Source organism: Talpa occidentalis, unplaced genomic scaffold (assembly GCF_014898055.3).
Source record: "Talpa occidentalis isolate TD23 unplaced genomic scaffold, MPIMG_talOcc4v2.1 talOcc4.3, whole genome shotgun sequence".
Classification (NCBI taxonomy): Eukaryota; Metazoa; Chordata; class Mammalia; order Eulipotyphla; family Talpidae; genus Talpa; species Talpa occidentalis.
In genome coordinates this window covers 98,895,945-98,908,880 of record NW_023603184.1, presented here as the reverse complement: position 1 = coordinate 98,908,880, position 12,936 = coordinate 98,895,945, and the positions used below count along the sequence as shown (strand labels likewise).

General features: G+C 36.7%; 1 protein-coding gene across 1 annotated transcript in view; it reads right to left on the bottom strand.

Annotated features, from left to right (window-relative positions):
• The window catches only part of XIRP2 (xin actin binding repeat containing 2), a 495,477-nt gene that overhangs the window by 11,571 nt on the left and 470,970 nt on the right, over positions 1-12,936 (bottom strand). The window contains exons 9-11 of the mRNA XM_037523459.2: positions 8,984-9,091; positions 8,538-8,610; positions 7,265-7,398 (exon numbers count right to left, since the gene is read on the bottom strand). Of these exons, the coding sequence (XP_037379356.2) occupies positions 7,265-7,398; positions 8,538-8,610; positions 8,984-9,091 (315 nt within the window). The remainder of the gene's footprint in view (positions 1-7,264; positions 7,399-8,537; positions 8,611-8,983; positions 9,092-12,936) is intronic.

Below are 12,936 nucleotides of genomic sequence, written 5' to 3'. Positions count from 1 at the left end.
GGTTATCAGTACACACTCCTGGTACCTGAGAATTCCCTTGAATGTCTGTGTTGGGTTGGAGTACAGTGACCTCTGAATCCGTTCCAAGTAAGGGGTTGTCCTCAACTGTTTTTTGTAAAAGTACTTCCTTTTGCATCTCTGATATGATTTGATGTTGCCTTTCTGTTCTGACTGTATTGTAGCAAGAACTCTCATGTTTCTGTCTTTCAAGTTCTTTTCTATGTTGTCTGTATTTTTCCTCGGCAATCATTAAAGGAGTCTTAAATTTTCTCATATAGGGTTTTGGACTTTGTGGTCCTGCACTGGCTGGAAAAGAATGTGATTTTATGAGGGGTGCTACCTGTTTCCTTTTGGTTGCTGAAATTTCTGGAGCTGTTGGTGAAATAGACCTTATAGAGTGCATAGATAATTGCTTTATTTCATTAAGATTTTTTCTACCAATGTCCTGCTTTGTCTGTGTGTGTTCACTGCTAGTTGCCATTATCTCTCTTGTCTGGTCCTTTGAGGGAGTAATTGTACATTCCATTCTTGGAAGGGAATTTTCCATTTCAACTTTAGAGGAGTCTTGACTCTTTCTGTCTCCTATCCACTTGAGAAATTTGGGTTTGGGGAGTGTGGGAGGTGGCACACGTACCCCCGATTTTCCTGTTTGGATTTTAGCCTGAGAATGAATTTGCTGAGAGCTTGAGGCTTCTTCTTGGGAATACTGTACAAATGTTCCACTATGTTTTCCTTGAATGGAAGAGGAAGGAAGATGTGTGGGTTCTAGAGCTAGAGTTGGAGCTGGAGGTGGTTGTAGCATTGACACACGTTCTTTTTCAGATTTCTCTTCTGGTGGTGGAGGAAGAGGGAGGACCAGGAAACTTTCACATTCTGCCTTTATCTTCTCTGAGGGGTGAAAGACATTTTTTTCAGGCACCATCATTAAAGGAGGTGGGGGAGGAAGAGGAAATTCAATTTCAGATGATGAGTTGGAGGGTAGGGGAGGAGGTGGAGATGGAGGTGGAAGAGGGCACTCATTTTCTTTAATGTTATTTTTAGGGTTAAGGTTGACTGGATTAAAAGACAATTCCATTGCCATTTTTAAGTCTGTGGAAGTATTTGTCTTCATTAGAAAGTCCTGGCTCTTTAGGTGAACATTTTGCTTCTTGTCAGCTGTCTTAAATTTATTGTTGTTTTCTTGCAAGAATTTCACTTCTGCTACATTTGTGATGTTTTGATCTACAGGCAAACTCTGCCACGTTGGTTGAAGGTTCACATTCTTTATATCTTTACTAGAATGTTGCATTTCTTGTTTTAACAAAGTTTGCTTCTGAAAGTCCCCTGTGACATCACAAGTTTTCCCAACTATCTTATTGACTGGACCCTGGGCAGGACTGGGCTTGGGGTTTAGTACATCTCTTGATATTTTAATGTCTTTGGAATTCTTGGAACATGTTACAGGGAATGCCTCAGTCTCCTGAGAATCATTCCTCAGTTGGCAGTTTTGTATCTGTTGCTTTTCAACTTTTTTGTTAATAGATTGGGTGGCATTAAAGACATCATCCTTTTTCGGTTCTTTCACTTTCTCTGATACCTTAGTTGTTAGACTTTCCTTAGCTGACACAGTTGAAGTTAATTCTCTCCTCATATATTCATTTCTAAGCTTCTCTCTTGTGGTATCAGTCCAGATACCCATTCTGTCCCCTGATTCCAATACATTTTTAATAGCTTTGTTGTGCGGATTGGATAGTTTTCTAAGACTTTTTTCAAGAGTATCATTGTTTTGCTCACAATCTATGACAAACTTTACGTTACCTTTGGGGGCTTTTGGAAGAATAACCTCAGTTCTTCCTTCTGTCAAATTCCCATGGCAAGAACTGTCAGTAGTTTGAGTGAGAGTGTTTATTCCCTTTTGCCACCTGGCTTCTGGTTCAAATGGTCCTGGTCTTGGCTGAAGAACATTTGGCTCTTCTGAGGACCCTGCCATCACAGTGTGCCCATCTTCTTTGATTATACCTTTTTTATCTACCTCTTTGAAAGCTCTCTGTGCTTCTTTCAGACTCCTTAATGATGTTTCAAGGTCATCGAGGATAAGCTCCTTCTTCAGGATTTCCGTCCTTGTGTTTGCAGTCCTTTCAAGACATTCAATAGCTTGCTCAATATCAACAGGGATGACACTAGGCTGTTTAGATTCTTTCTGTTGGTGTCCTGAATCCTTAAGTGACTTGACTGTGGCCAGCGTGTCACCATTTATGATTTCTTCAGTTTTAGCCACCGTTTTCTGATTTATGTCCTGGTTGAAAGAATTTAAGGTTGATTTTGATTTGAAATCAGCTTGTATAATTTCTTCTTTGGGTGTCTTACAAGAAGTACTCTGAGGCTGTGTCATAAAAACCTTAACTGTGTTATGCATGTCTCCTGGGATGATGTCAGTTTCATTAACAGTACGTTTAAACTGAGACTGCCTTTTCTTTAGTAACAGTTTTGTACCCTCGGCATCATCACCAATTACAGCTTCCTCTCTTTCTTGTTTCCTAGCTGTTAGTGTTTCACTTGACCCTGTCTGGAGTTGTCTGAGATAATCCAAAGCTCCAGTTTCTATACATGTTGTAAAAAACTGAACATTTCCCCTCTCAGAGATACCAAGTTTAGCCCTTTCAGGTATTTTATCTGTTGATATGGATGATAGCAAATTATGAATAGTACGTTTTACATCACCCCCTATTACTTTTTCACGCTCAATTGTGCCACTAGGGCTTTCATGAAGAAGACAATAGAGAGTCATTTTAACATCCCCTTTTTCATCTTCTTGAATTAAAATGCCTTTCTTTACAGATCTTTCCTCTGAGGAAAGGTTTCTGATTGCCTGTTGCACATTGCCACTCACTATTTCTTCTTTTTCAGCATGAAATTCTGTTGATCTATTCAATAATTGAGTTTTGGTCAAGTGAACATTTCCCCTTTCTTCTTCACTGACTAAAATCTCTCTTTTTATACAGTCTGCCCTGGAAAGTAGGTTCACTATTATATTTCTGAGATCAACTCTGATAATAGCTTCTTTCTGTATCTCAGGAGATGCTTGATTCATTAGCTTGTATTTTGCCATTCGGACATCTCCAACTTCATCAGCTTCGATGATAATTCCAGGAGACTCAATAACTCTTTGAGAGTAGAGTTCTTTTAAGGTTTCTTTAATGCTTTTTCCAATAATTTCTACCTTTTCTACTCTATTTTCATTAAATTCATGGAGGGGTGTTGTTTCGAAGAGCCATGTAGTTGTCTTAACATCAGAAGGAGGGATTTCTTCCCTGATTACTTTTGTAATGGTTTCATCTGCTTCCTTAATAGAATCCAAAGTTTGATTTTCAAAAAGCCATACTGCCTGTTTAACATCACCTTTCTGTATATCTTCCTGGGTGACTATTTTGATATTTTCATATTCTGACCCTTCTCCTCTCAGCTCATCCAGAGTGTGGGTTTCAAATAGCCAAGTAGATGTTTTAACATTGCCCTTTTGTATTTCATTGACATTTACTGTCCTTATATAAGTATTCTTATCAAGATTTCCAGACTCAAAGAATTGTTTACTTGTCTTTACATCCCCATGTTGAATATCATCTATAGTGGGCACGATATTATGTGACTCTTTGGAAATTTGATCCAGTGGCTGGGTTTCAAATCTGTATCTGACAGAACTAACATCCCCCTTCTGAATGTCTTCTTGTGTGACAGATTTGATAACAAACACAGTCTCTGATTCATTAATGGAGTCTAGTGGTTTTGTTTCAAAAAGCCACCTTGTCCCTCGTACATCTCCGTGAATTACCTCTTCCTTTCTAACTGTTGTCACTTCATGATAATGCCCTTCTCGGTCTTGAATTGCATAGAGCGGCTGGGTTTCAAAGAGCATTCTGTAGCTTTTTACGTCACCCTTTATTACTTCTTCAGTAATTGCTTTCTTGCTGCCTGTGACATCAGATTGTTCTTTAATCTCATCTAAAGAAAAAGTCTCAAAAATAAAGCACCCCTTTCTCACATCCCCACCTTGTATGTCTGTAACTGTTTTCACTAATTCCTGACCTTCTTGGATTTCTTTTATCCTATCAATTGGCTGGTTTTCAAAAAGCCATCTACATTTTAAAACACTGCCTTTCTGAATATCTTCAGTCTTTAGGGTTTTCATCTTATTCAAAACTTCTTCTGTGCTGGAACCTATAGAATCTAAGGACTGATTTTCGAATTTAAACCGCATGCCGGAGACATCTCCAGCTTGGATATCTATTTCCACAGCCTTCATTTCCTTTCCTTCTTTTCCTTGTATGCTATCCAAATTTTCTGTCTCAAAACGAAAACATGCTGTGTGTACATCCCCACCTTGGATCTCTTCCTGTTTTACAGTCTGCAGTTTGATTGTTGCTTCAGAGTCATCTTTTATGGTATCAAGTGGCTGGGTTTCAAAGAGCCAAGTACAGGCTTTGACATCTCCCTTATGAATGTCTTCATTGCCAGTCATTAATGAAACTTTTTCATAAAGAGATTCCATTGGCTGGGTTTCAAAAAGCCATCTACAGGTTTGGACATCCCCTTTAACAACATCTGTAGCTGATTCAGTTTTACTTTCTATTTCTTCCGTATTACTAAAATATTTGATGGAATCAAGAGGTTGGGTTTCAAATAGCCATTTAGCAGATTTCACATTTCCAGTCTGTATTTCTTGAGCGGATATTCCTCTAATTATCTGGAATTTATGAATGCTTTCATCAAACTGGTCAATGGGCCTTGTTTCAAAAAGCCACCTACAACTTTTTACATCACCTCTTACGATTTCTTCTTGCTGGACTGTCTTTACTTCATGATATTTTCCAAGGTGATCTTGTATAGCATAAAGTGGTGTTGTTTCAAAGAGTGATTTATTTAACTCTACAGCACCTCTTGTGACTCCTTCCACCTCTATTTTATGTGATGCGTCAAATTTAATTAAATTGTTTGACTCAAAGATATGTGTGTAATGCCTCACATCTCCCCTATCAACGGCTTCAAGTTTCACTGTTCGTATGTACTCTTTTTTATCTTCTCTGATTTCCTCCAGAGGGTGGGTTTCAAAAATCCATTTCTGGTGCCTGACATCCCCCTTCTCTTCTTCAGAGGCAGTAATTTTCTGAAGTTTTCCTATATCATGGCTATCTTTTAAGGCCTCCATTGGAAGTGTTTCAAATAGATGTTTAGTAGTTTGTACATCACCCCCTATTATCTCTTCAGATTGTACAGGATCTCCAACAGGAACTTCTTTCAGAATGTCTAGTGGCTGTGTTTCAAACATCCAACACTTTCTGGACACATCTGCACCTATTATTGTTTCCTTTTTAATGATGACCTCTTCTGACTCTTCTTTGATATTCTCCAAAGGTTGGGTTTCAAACAGCCACTTTGCCCTACTCACCCCACCTTTGATATTTTCTTCCACAGATATTCCTCGGACAACTTTAATTTCTGTGATTTCCTTGTTAATTGTGTCCAGGGGCTGTGTTTCAAACATCCAGCGTGCTGTTCTCACATCCCCCTTTTCGACATCTTCTCTGTGAACAGTTTTAATTTCCAGCATTTGACCGAAATCATCTCTGATAACATACAGTGGTTGAGTTTCAAAACATTTTATACTTCTTTTAACATTTCCCTTAATTTCTTTGAGCTCAGATCTGAGTTGCAGTAGGTGAACTTCATCCACTGAATCAAGCTGCCCAAGTTGATCCAGAGGTTGAGTTTCAAACATGTATCTCACAGTCTTCACATCCCCCCCAGTAATGTCCTTTATGGCAGTTACTGCTGAATCTTCTTGACTTTCATGTATTTTATTCATGGAGTCTAATGGCCTTGTTTCAAACATCCACCGGGCTGTTCGGACATCTCCTCTGGCTAGCTCTGGAGTTTTCTCAGCATTTTCTTCAGTGCCAGGAGAATGAATCCCCAATGTATCTATGGGTTGGGTTTCAAACATCCATGTAGTATATTTTACAACCCCACCAGTAATTATTTCTTGAGCAGCAATGCCCTTGGAGATGTTATCTTCATCTGGAGTGTCATTATTAATGGAATCTAATGACTGATTCTCAAAGATCCATCGCATGGACTGTACCTCCCCCTTCAGAATTTCATCCCACTCCACGTGTTCTCTTTCTGAATTCAGACCTTTTTGTGAGCTGTCATTTGTATTTTCAAAAACATAGCGGGCTTGCTGCACATCTGCTAAAAGTGAGTTCCCTGTGTTCACTTGACTAGAAACAATCTCAGAAACCTCACTGATATAATCTTTTGCTAAGTTTTTTCTTAACTCAGGGTGGATATGTTTATACAAACGGTTTAATTCATACAAATTTCTTTGCTTGGAATATAGTTCTTTGGGGACTGGTTGCATTCTAGGAGGGTTGGGGAATTCAGGGGACTGGGAAAATGCTGTCACATCTATTGGAGTTTGAAGCATATCAGGTGGGGGAGGAGGAAATTCTTCTGTTTTTCCTGAAGGAATGGCATTAACTTGTGCTAGAGTTGAGGCAGTAGCACTGTGGTCACTATATTTTGTGGTTGATGCTTCATTTCTTTGATTGTAAGAAGTACAAGATGTGGAAGAGGTACCCACCAATGATGATGGCTTTAAAGTCTCTTCATAGTCACTTTTGATCTTTAAGGAGAGAAAATCAAATCATATAAAGATGGATGCAGTGGTGAAGTCTTCCTAGACATTCCCCTTCACCTGCCCACCTGCTGTGACACCTCCATTAGGAATAACAGATGATATACTTCATTTAAATAACTACTTTGAAGCAATACTCAGTATTTGTCATCTTCTCCAGAATCCATTTATAGTTTTAGAGTTATATTCTTCAACACGTCAATGACTCAGTTTTTTAACATTTATGCACAATGTTGTTTTTCCCTCCTTTATTTAATGTGCTATGCAGAATCATCTACAGGAAACAATAAGTCTTAAAGTACTTTTGAGGATTGTTTGTTTTCCTTCAAATTTCAAACAGATCAGAGTATCTGACATTTAAAATTGACTTCATTACTTTAACTAATGTCAGTTATTAAACTTTAGAGCATACATAATTTTTTCTTCCCTCATTTTCTTTAGTGAGAAAGGTCTTAACTCTACCTCTTTTCTCATGTGGGATAATATTCTCTTTATAAACTGTTTAGGAGTTTTTGTTGTTGTTAAGAATCACCTCAAACATTCAGCAATTTGAAAATGCTTGATATAAGTTTCTGTTTAGAGAGAGTATTTTACCTTAATCTGCTTGGCTGGGGTTGTCATCTCTTTATCAGAATAAACAACATTTTCCTGGGCAGATTTTTCGAATTGCTCTTTTAAAAACTTAGTAGAAACCTTTGGTATCTCTTCATCCTCAGGTGTGTCAATGACTACAAACAAACAAACAAAAAAGAATACCAGGGACATTATGTAACTAACAAAAATGATATTTGAGAAGAAATTATAATGCTATAGGAAACGTCTCATAAATTAAGAAAGTAAAATTTACAGAAAGTAAAATGGTGGTATTAGTGACTCTGGGTGGGGAGTCATATTGATGAAACTGCTGTTTATTTTAACTGTATATATTTTCTAAACTGTTCTACACTCTTGTTTTACTTTTATAGTCAGGAAAAATATTAAAATATATAAAACAAGAACAACAGGAGAACAGTAAAGGAAGACTTATATCTTTAAGTAGCAAAATCAAAATACAAATATAGTTTAATAATGTCTTGGTCACATATGGTTTAAATCTTCCTTAAACCCTTCAGGACTGCAAAAATTGTCATTCTCTCTCTCTTTTTTTAAGATTTATTTATTTATACAAGAACTGGGATACAGATCGGAGGTGCAGGAGGATGAGACAATTCACCAGAGAGAGTGGGGAGCAGAACAGGCAGATGGACCGAAGACACTGCTGAGGAGAGCAGTGGGCGAGGCAGGAGAGGTCTGCCACACCATGTGGGTTTCTCCCCGGCTGGCTGGGAATCAAACCCTCACTGCAGAGGCTGTGGACAGCTTCAAAGCACAGCGCTCTAGCCACTGTGCCACCTGGGAGGTCTGCCATTCTCTTTTTGTAGGCAAGACAACCTGTGTCCATTTTATGTGAACACTTACAAATTTGCCTTTAGTCTGATCTCATATGTATAGGTTGGAGAACTGGATTTATAAGTGCTCAAATCTGTTTTACAAGTAATATAATCTATGTAACAACTTTGTTATCAGGGATCTTGATAAATATCATTATTTTTCAGGTCTCTGAGGCAAGAACAATTCTGAGGTGGCTGGCTTATCACTATCTAGGCTTTTAGGATAAATACATCTAGGGTTGATAGACAATGGTTTATTTTAAAAAGTTTATTGCATCTATTACCACAGATAGAACAAAATTATATGGTCCCTTTGGGATCATGAGTAATAGTTACTAACTTTTCTTAGTGGGATGAATTGTGTTTTGAAAGTCCTGTATTCAAACACAGACAGATAATAGAAAGTATATTGAGATCAAATAATGCCAGATTCTTACCTGTTTCTTGAACACATTGTTGAAACTTGGAAGCTTGGTTTATTTCCTCAGTGTGTTTTTCAAGATGAGACATCTGTGTTTAAAGACAATTTTAAATAAATACTTGTATTCAGGAAGTTATTTCAGCCCTGCACATAAAGGCTTCATCTCACAGAGGTTTTCATCAAAGTCTTTAGTACAGGTTGAGCGATGCTAATTAGAACTCTATCACTTATTTTAACACAGAGATTTATGCTACAACATGACACATACAAGTTAACATGTTAAATGCACTCGTATTTTTAGGGTGCTAGTTTTATTTTTCAAATATGTTATTTTCAAACTATGGAAAAAGACTCTGATTTACATTGATGTTAAATACATAAATAAAATTTAAAAAAGCTCATAAGTTCAGAATTTCCACACACTTGTGGAAACTGTAAAGTATTGTGTCTCTATGTAGTTACCATTTCTGTTCCAAGAACATCAATTTTGTGTGCTTTGGAAGGCTCTTGTTCATTTCTTTCCATTTCCTGTCTTCTTGAAATGTCTGCTTGCCTGCTATGTCGACTTGCCTGGAAAAAAAAAGAATGACTGAACAAATAGATAATGCCTTAAGAATGCCTGAAAATGTTAACTTATTTTCATTAATGAAATTTCAATAGCAGAGGATTCTGTAAAAGGAAAAAAAAATAAGGTTCTACAGTATATTAGTTTGCCTGGTTGCTTCAGTAAACTTATCACTAACTCAATGGCCCAAAATTGCATAAACGTAATGTTTTACAGTTCAGTAGGTCAACAGCCCTGAATGTGTCTCACTGGGTATTGTCAATTGTCAGAAGTTATATATTCCTTTCTGCAGGCTCTATGGAAGAATCCATTCCCTTCCCCTTTGCAGTTCTTGAAGCTCCCATTTCCCTTGGTTCATGGCAATTTTCTAATATTGCCATCTCTTCTGATTCTCTGACTCTCTTCTGATTCTGACTCTCTTCTGATTCTCTATTCTACTTTTAATGATCCTTGTGATTCCACTGAATCAATCCAGATAATCCAGGATTTTCTCCCATTCAAAACATCAAATGAAAATCAAAATAATGAGCACCTCATACTTGCAAGAATGGCTATTATCAAAAAGGTGAGAAACAAGTTTTGGAGAGGATGTGGTGAGATGGAAATGTTTTAACACTGTTGGTGGGAATGTAAATTGGTATAGCCACTTATGGTAAGAAGTGCGGAAATTAAAAAATTAAAAACAGAAATTACATATCATCTATCTATCCCACTTTTGGGAATTTATCTGAAGAATACAAAAGCACTGAAGAGATATTTAGCATTATTTATTCTATTCAGTGCTGGAAACAACCTACATACCCATCAATTGACAACTAGATGAATAAGATGTGGTATATAGTCACAATGGAATACTACTTAGTGATAAAAAAGAGGAAACCCTGTCATTTGCATCAACATGGATGGATCTAGAATGTATTGTTTCATGAAAGACGTCAGGTAGAGAAACAGAAATGCCATAATTTCACTTGTATGTAGTATACAGAGAAAACAAACAAATGAACAAATGGTAAATTGGTAAAAGGAGTCCATTGTATAGTGATGGACAGAATTGGACTTTTGGTGGTAAACTTTTTTTTTTTAATAATAAATTTTATTTTTATATTCCCAATACAATTGCAACCCCCCCATTCTGACCCCAACCCCTCCCCTCCCACCCCCACCCCCCAAAAAGTGTCTCTGGTTCATAGTTTTTTGTTGATTTTGATTTTCACTTTCTTATAGTTATTCATTTTCCTCCTCCCTTATTTAAGTTTTCTAGATTCCTGCTATGAGTGAGACCATCCGGTATTTTTCTTTTTCTTTCTGGCTTATTTCGCTGAGCATGATCCCTTCCAGCGCCATCCATGTTGCTGCAAATTGCATGTGTTTATCTTTTTTGAATGCTGAGTAATATTCCATGGTATATATGGACCACATCTTCTTGATCCAGTCATCTATTTTTGGGCATTTGGGCTGTTTCTAAAGCTTAGCTATTGTAAATAGAGCTGATATAAACATAGGGGTGCAGGTGTTCTTTGGAATTGATGTTTCTGTGTCCTTTGGGTAAATACCTAGGAGTGGAATGGCTGGATCATATGGAAGCTCTATGTTTAGTAGGTCCAGAAATCTCCACACAGCTCTCCATAGTGGTTGGACCAGTTTGCACTCCCTTGGTGGTAAACTTAATGTTGCATTTACACATACTGATTTTCAATGATGCACATCCGAAACATAAAATGCAATGTGATTTCAATTAAAAAATAGAGGAGAAAAGATAAGCTGATTATACGTTTAATTCTCTCTGTAATATTGATTTCCCTTTACTATGTAATTTAACATTTACAAATTCTGGTGATTGAGACATATATGTTTTCAGGGACATATATGTTATTCTTCCTGCTATTCTAAGCAGCAAATATTAATTATCTTCTACACACTCTAAGAAACATGTGCTTGAAAAGTTAAAGCAAATCCTTAATGAAAAGGAAATATATTTTGTGGTTTATAAGTCAGATTTTCATGTTATAGAAAGACATTTCACTCCCTGGTGGCGCAGGGGTTAAAGTCTCAGCCTTGTCAAGCTATTGCCAGCCACTGCCTCATGAGTTCGATCCCTGGCCAGGGAGCTGACCCGCATGGTGCAGCAGACCTCGCCTGTCTTGCCCTGCTGTATGAAAGTAGATTTGCTTGTTCTGCTCCCCACTCTGTCTCTGGTAATCCTCTCACCCCCAGCACCTCTGGCCTACACCCCAGTTCTTGAATGCATAAATAAATAAATTTTTTTTTTTTAAAATAGGCAATCCAATCAATGTGGAAACACAGTTTGATGGCACATTCAGTTATAGTCTTCAATTGAAGACTAGAACAATGAACTATAACCAACATAAACAGGTAATATTATGCTAGTGAGTATTTTTCAAATAGGGCTAATTTTGATTTTTAGTTAAGTAGATAGGTGACCCTGGCTGAAGAGGAAGCTTGGTACTCATGTTAATTTTGGTTATCCAATGCTGCTGTTAGTACAGAATTGAATCTGATGCAGTGTATGATGGAGTGATTCATATGATGAAATAGTTGACACAGTGCTAAAAATCTTAACATCAAAAAATAAGTGTATAGACATGACTCTATAAGAATTTATGTATTTGAACTTGAAGATGGGAGTTCATTTTTTTCTTTATACTTATATGTCAAATGAATACTATTTTTGAGGTCTGTTTTTTTTTTTTAAAAATGGTCATAAATTAGTAGTGAATAGTGAAGTGAGCAAAAGTGCATTATTTTAACCAAATGGGAGTTTTAAAGCTTTTTTTTTCTTTACAGTGAATTAAATAGTTTTAGGTTATCAAATACTAATCCTTTAAACCAAGAGTTATTTTTATTTATTTATATATTTATTTTTGTGGGACCTTCGCCGGTGGCCAGGGAACGAACCGGCACTGCAGAGACTGCGGGCAGCCTCGCAGCCCAGCGCCCAACCGCTGCGCCACCAGGGGAGGCCCTAAACCAAGAGTTATTTTAAAATAAATTTATGAGATCTTGAGTGGTGATTTCTTTTCTTTTCTTTTTTTTTTTGGCTAATGGACATGTAGTATGTGGCTTTTTCCCCCAAAGGCATTTCATTTACAGGGTCAAAGTTCTGGTTGGCTAAGGGATATTTGCTTGGTGATTATAAAATATGATATGCTCTTATTACATTTTTCTAGGAAGGAGAATTAAGAAAAAAGTTGATATCTTTCCAACAAAAAGTTGAAGCCTACATGTAGGTTTACACTTTACAATGTAGATCACATTTCAATTGTTGCATTAATTAAACAGATGGGAGGAGTTCTTTCATGATATATATACAAATATCAAATCATCATGATGTACAACTAATTATCTTAAGATTTTACTTTTCAATTATACTTCAATAAAGCTGAAAAAAATATAGATTATATCTCACTAAATTGGAGACAGTATAATTTATTTTACCAAGCAGAATAATTTTCCTGCCCTAATTAATCTCTACTTTTTCAAAGGTTTTTAAACAGCATGATTGATACAGTTTATGCTAAGAAAAGTTAACAAATGAAGGAAGAAATAATGAATAAATGACTAAAATAATAAACTTCCATTAATAAATTAATTTCATTCAACCTACTATTTGCCAGAGAACATTCCAGAAACTAGGAGCATAACAGCGATCAAAATGTTTATTTTACTTTCTCCTGAGGGAGTATAGAAAACAATCTATATTCTCTCCTTTAAGTTTAAAGATTGTAATTCCATACAATTAGCTTTGCATAATCAAATCTTATTTAAGGATATCAATTGTGTTAGGCTGGAGGTAACAATAATAATCATTGAAACCTGCAGATAAAAATGA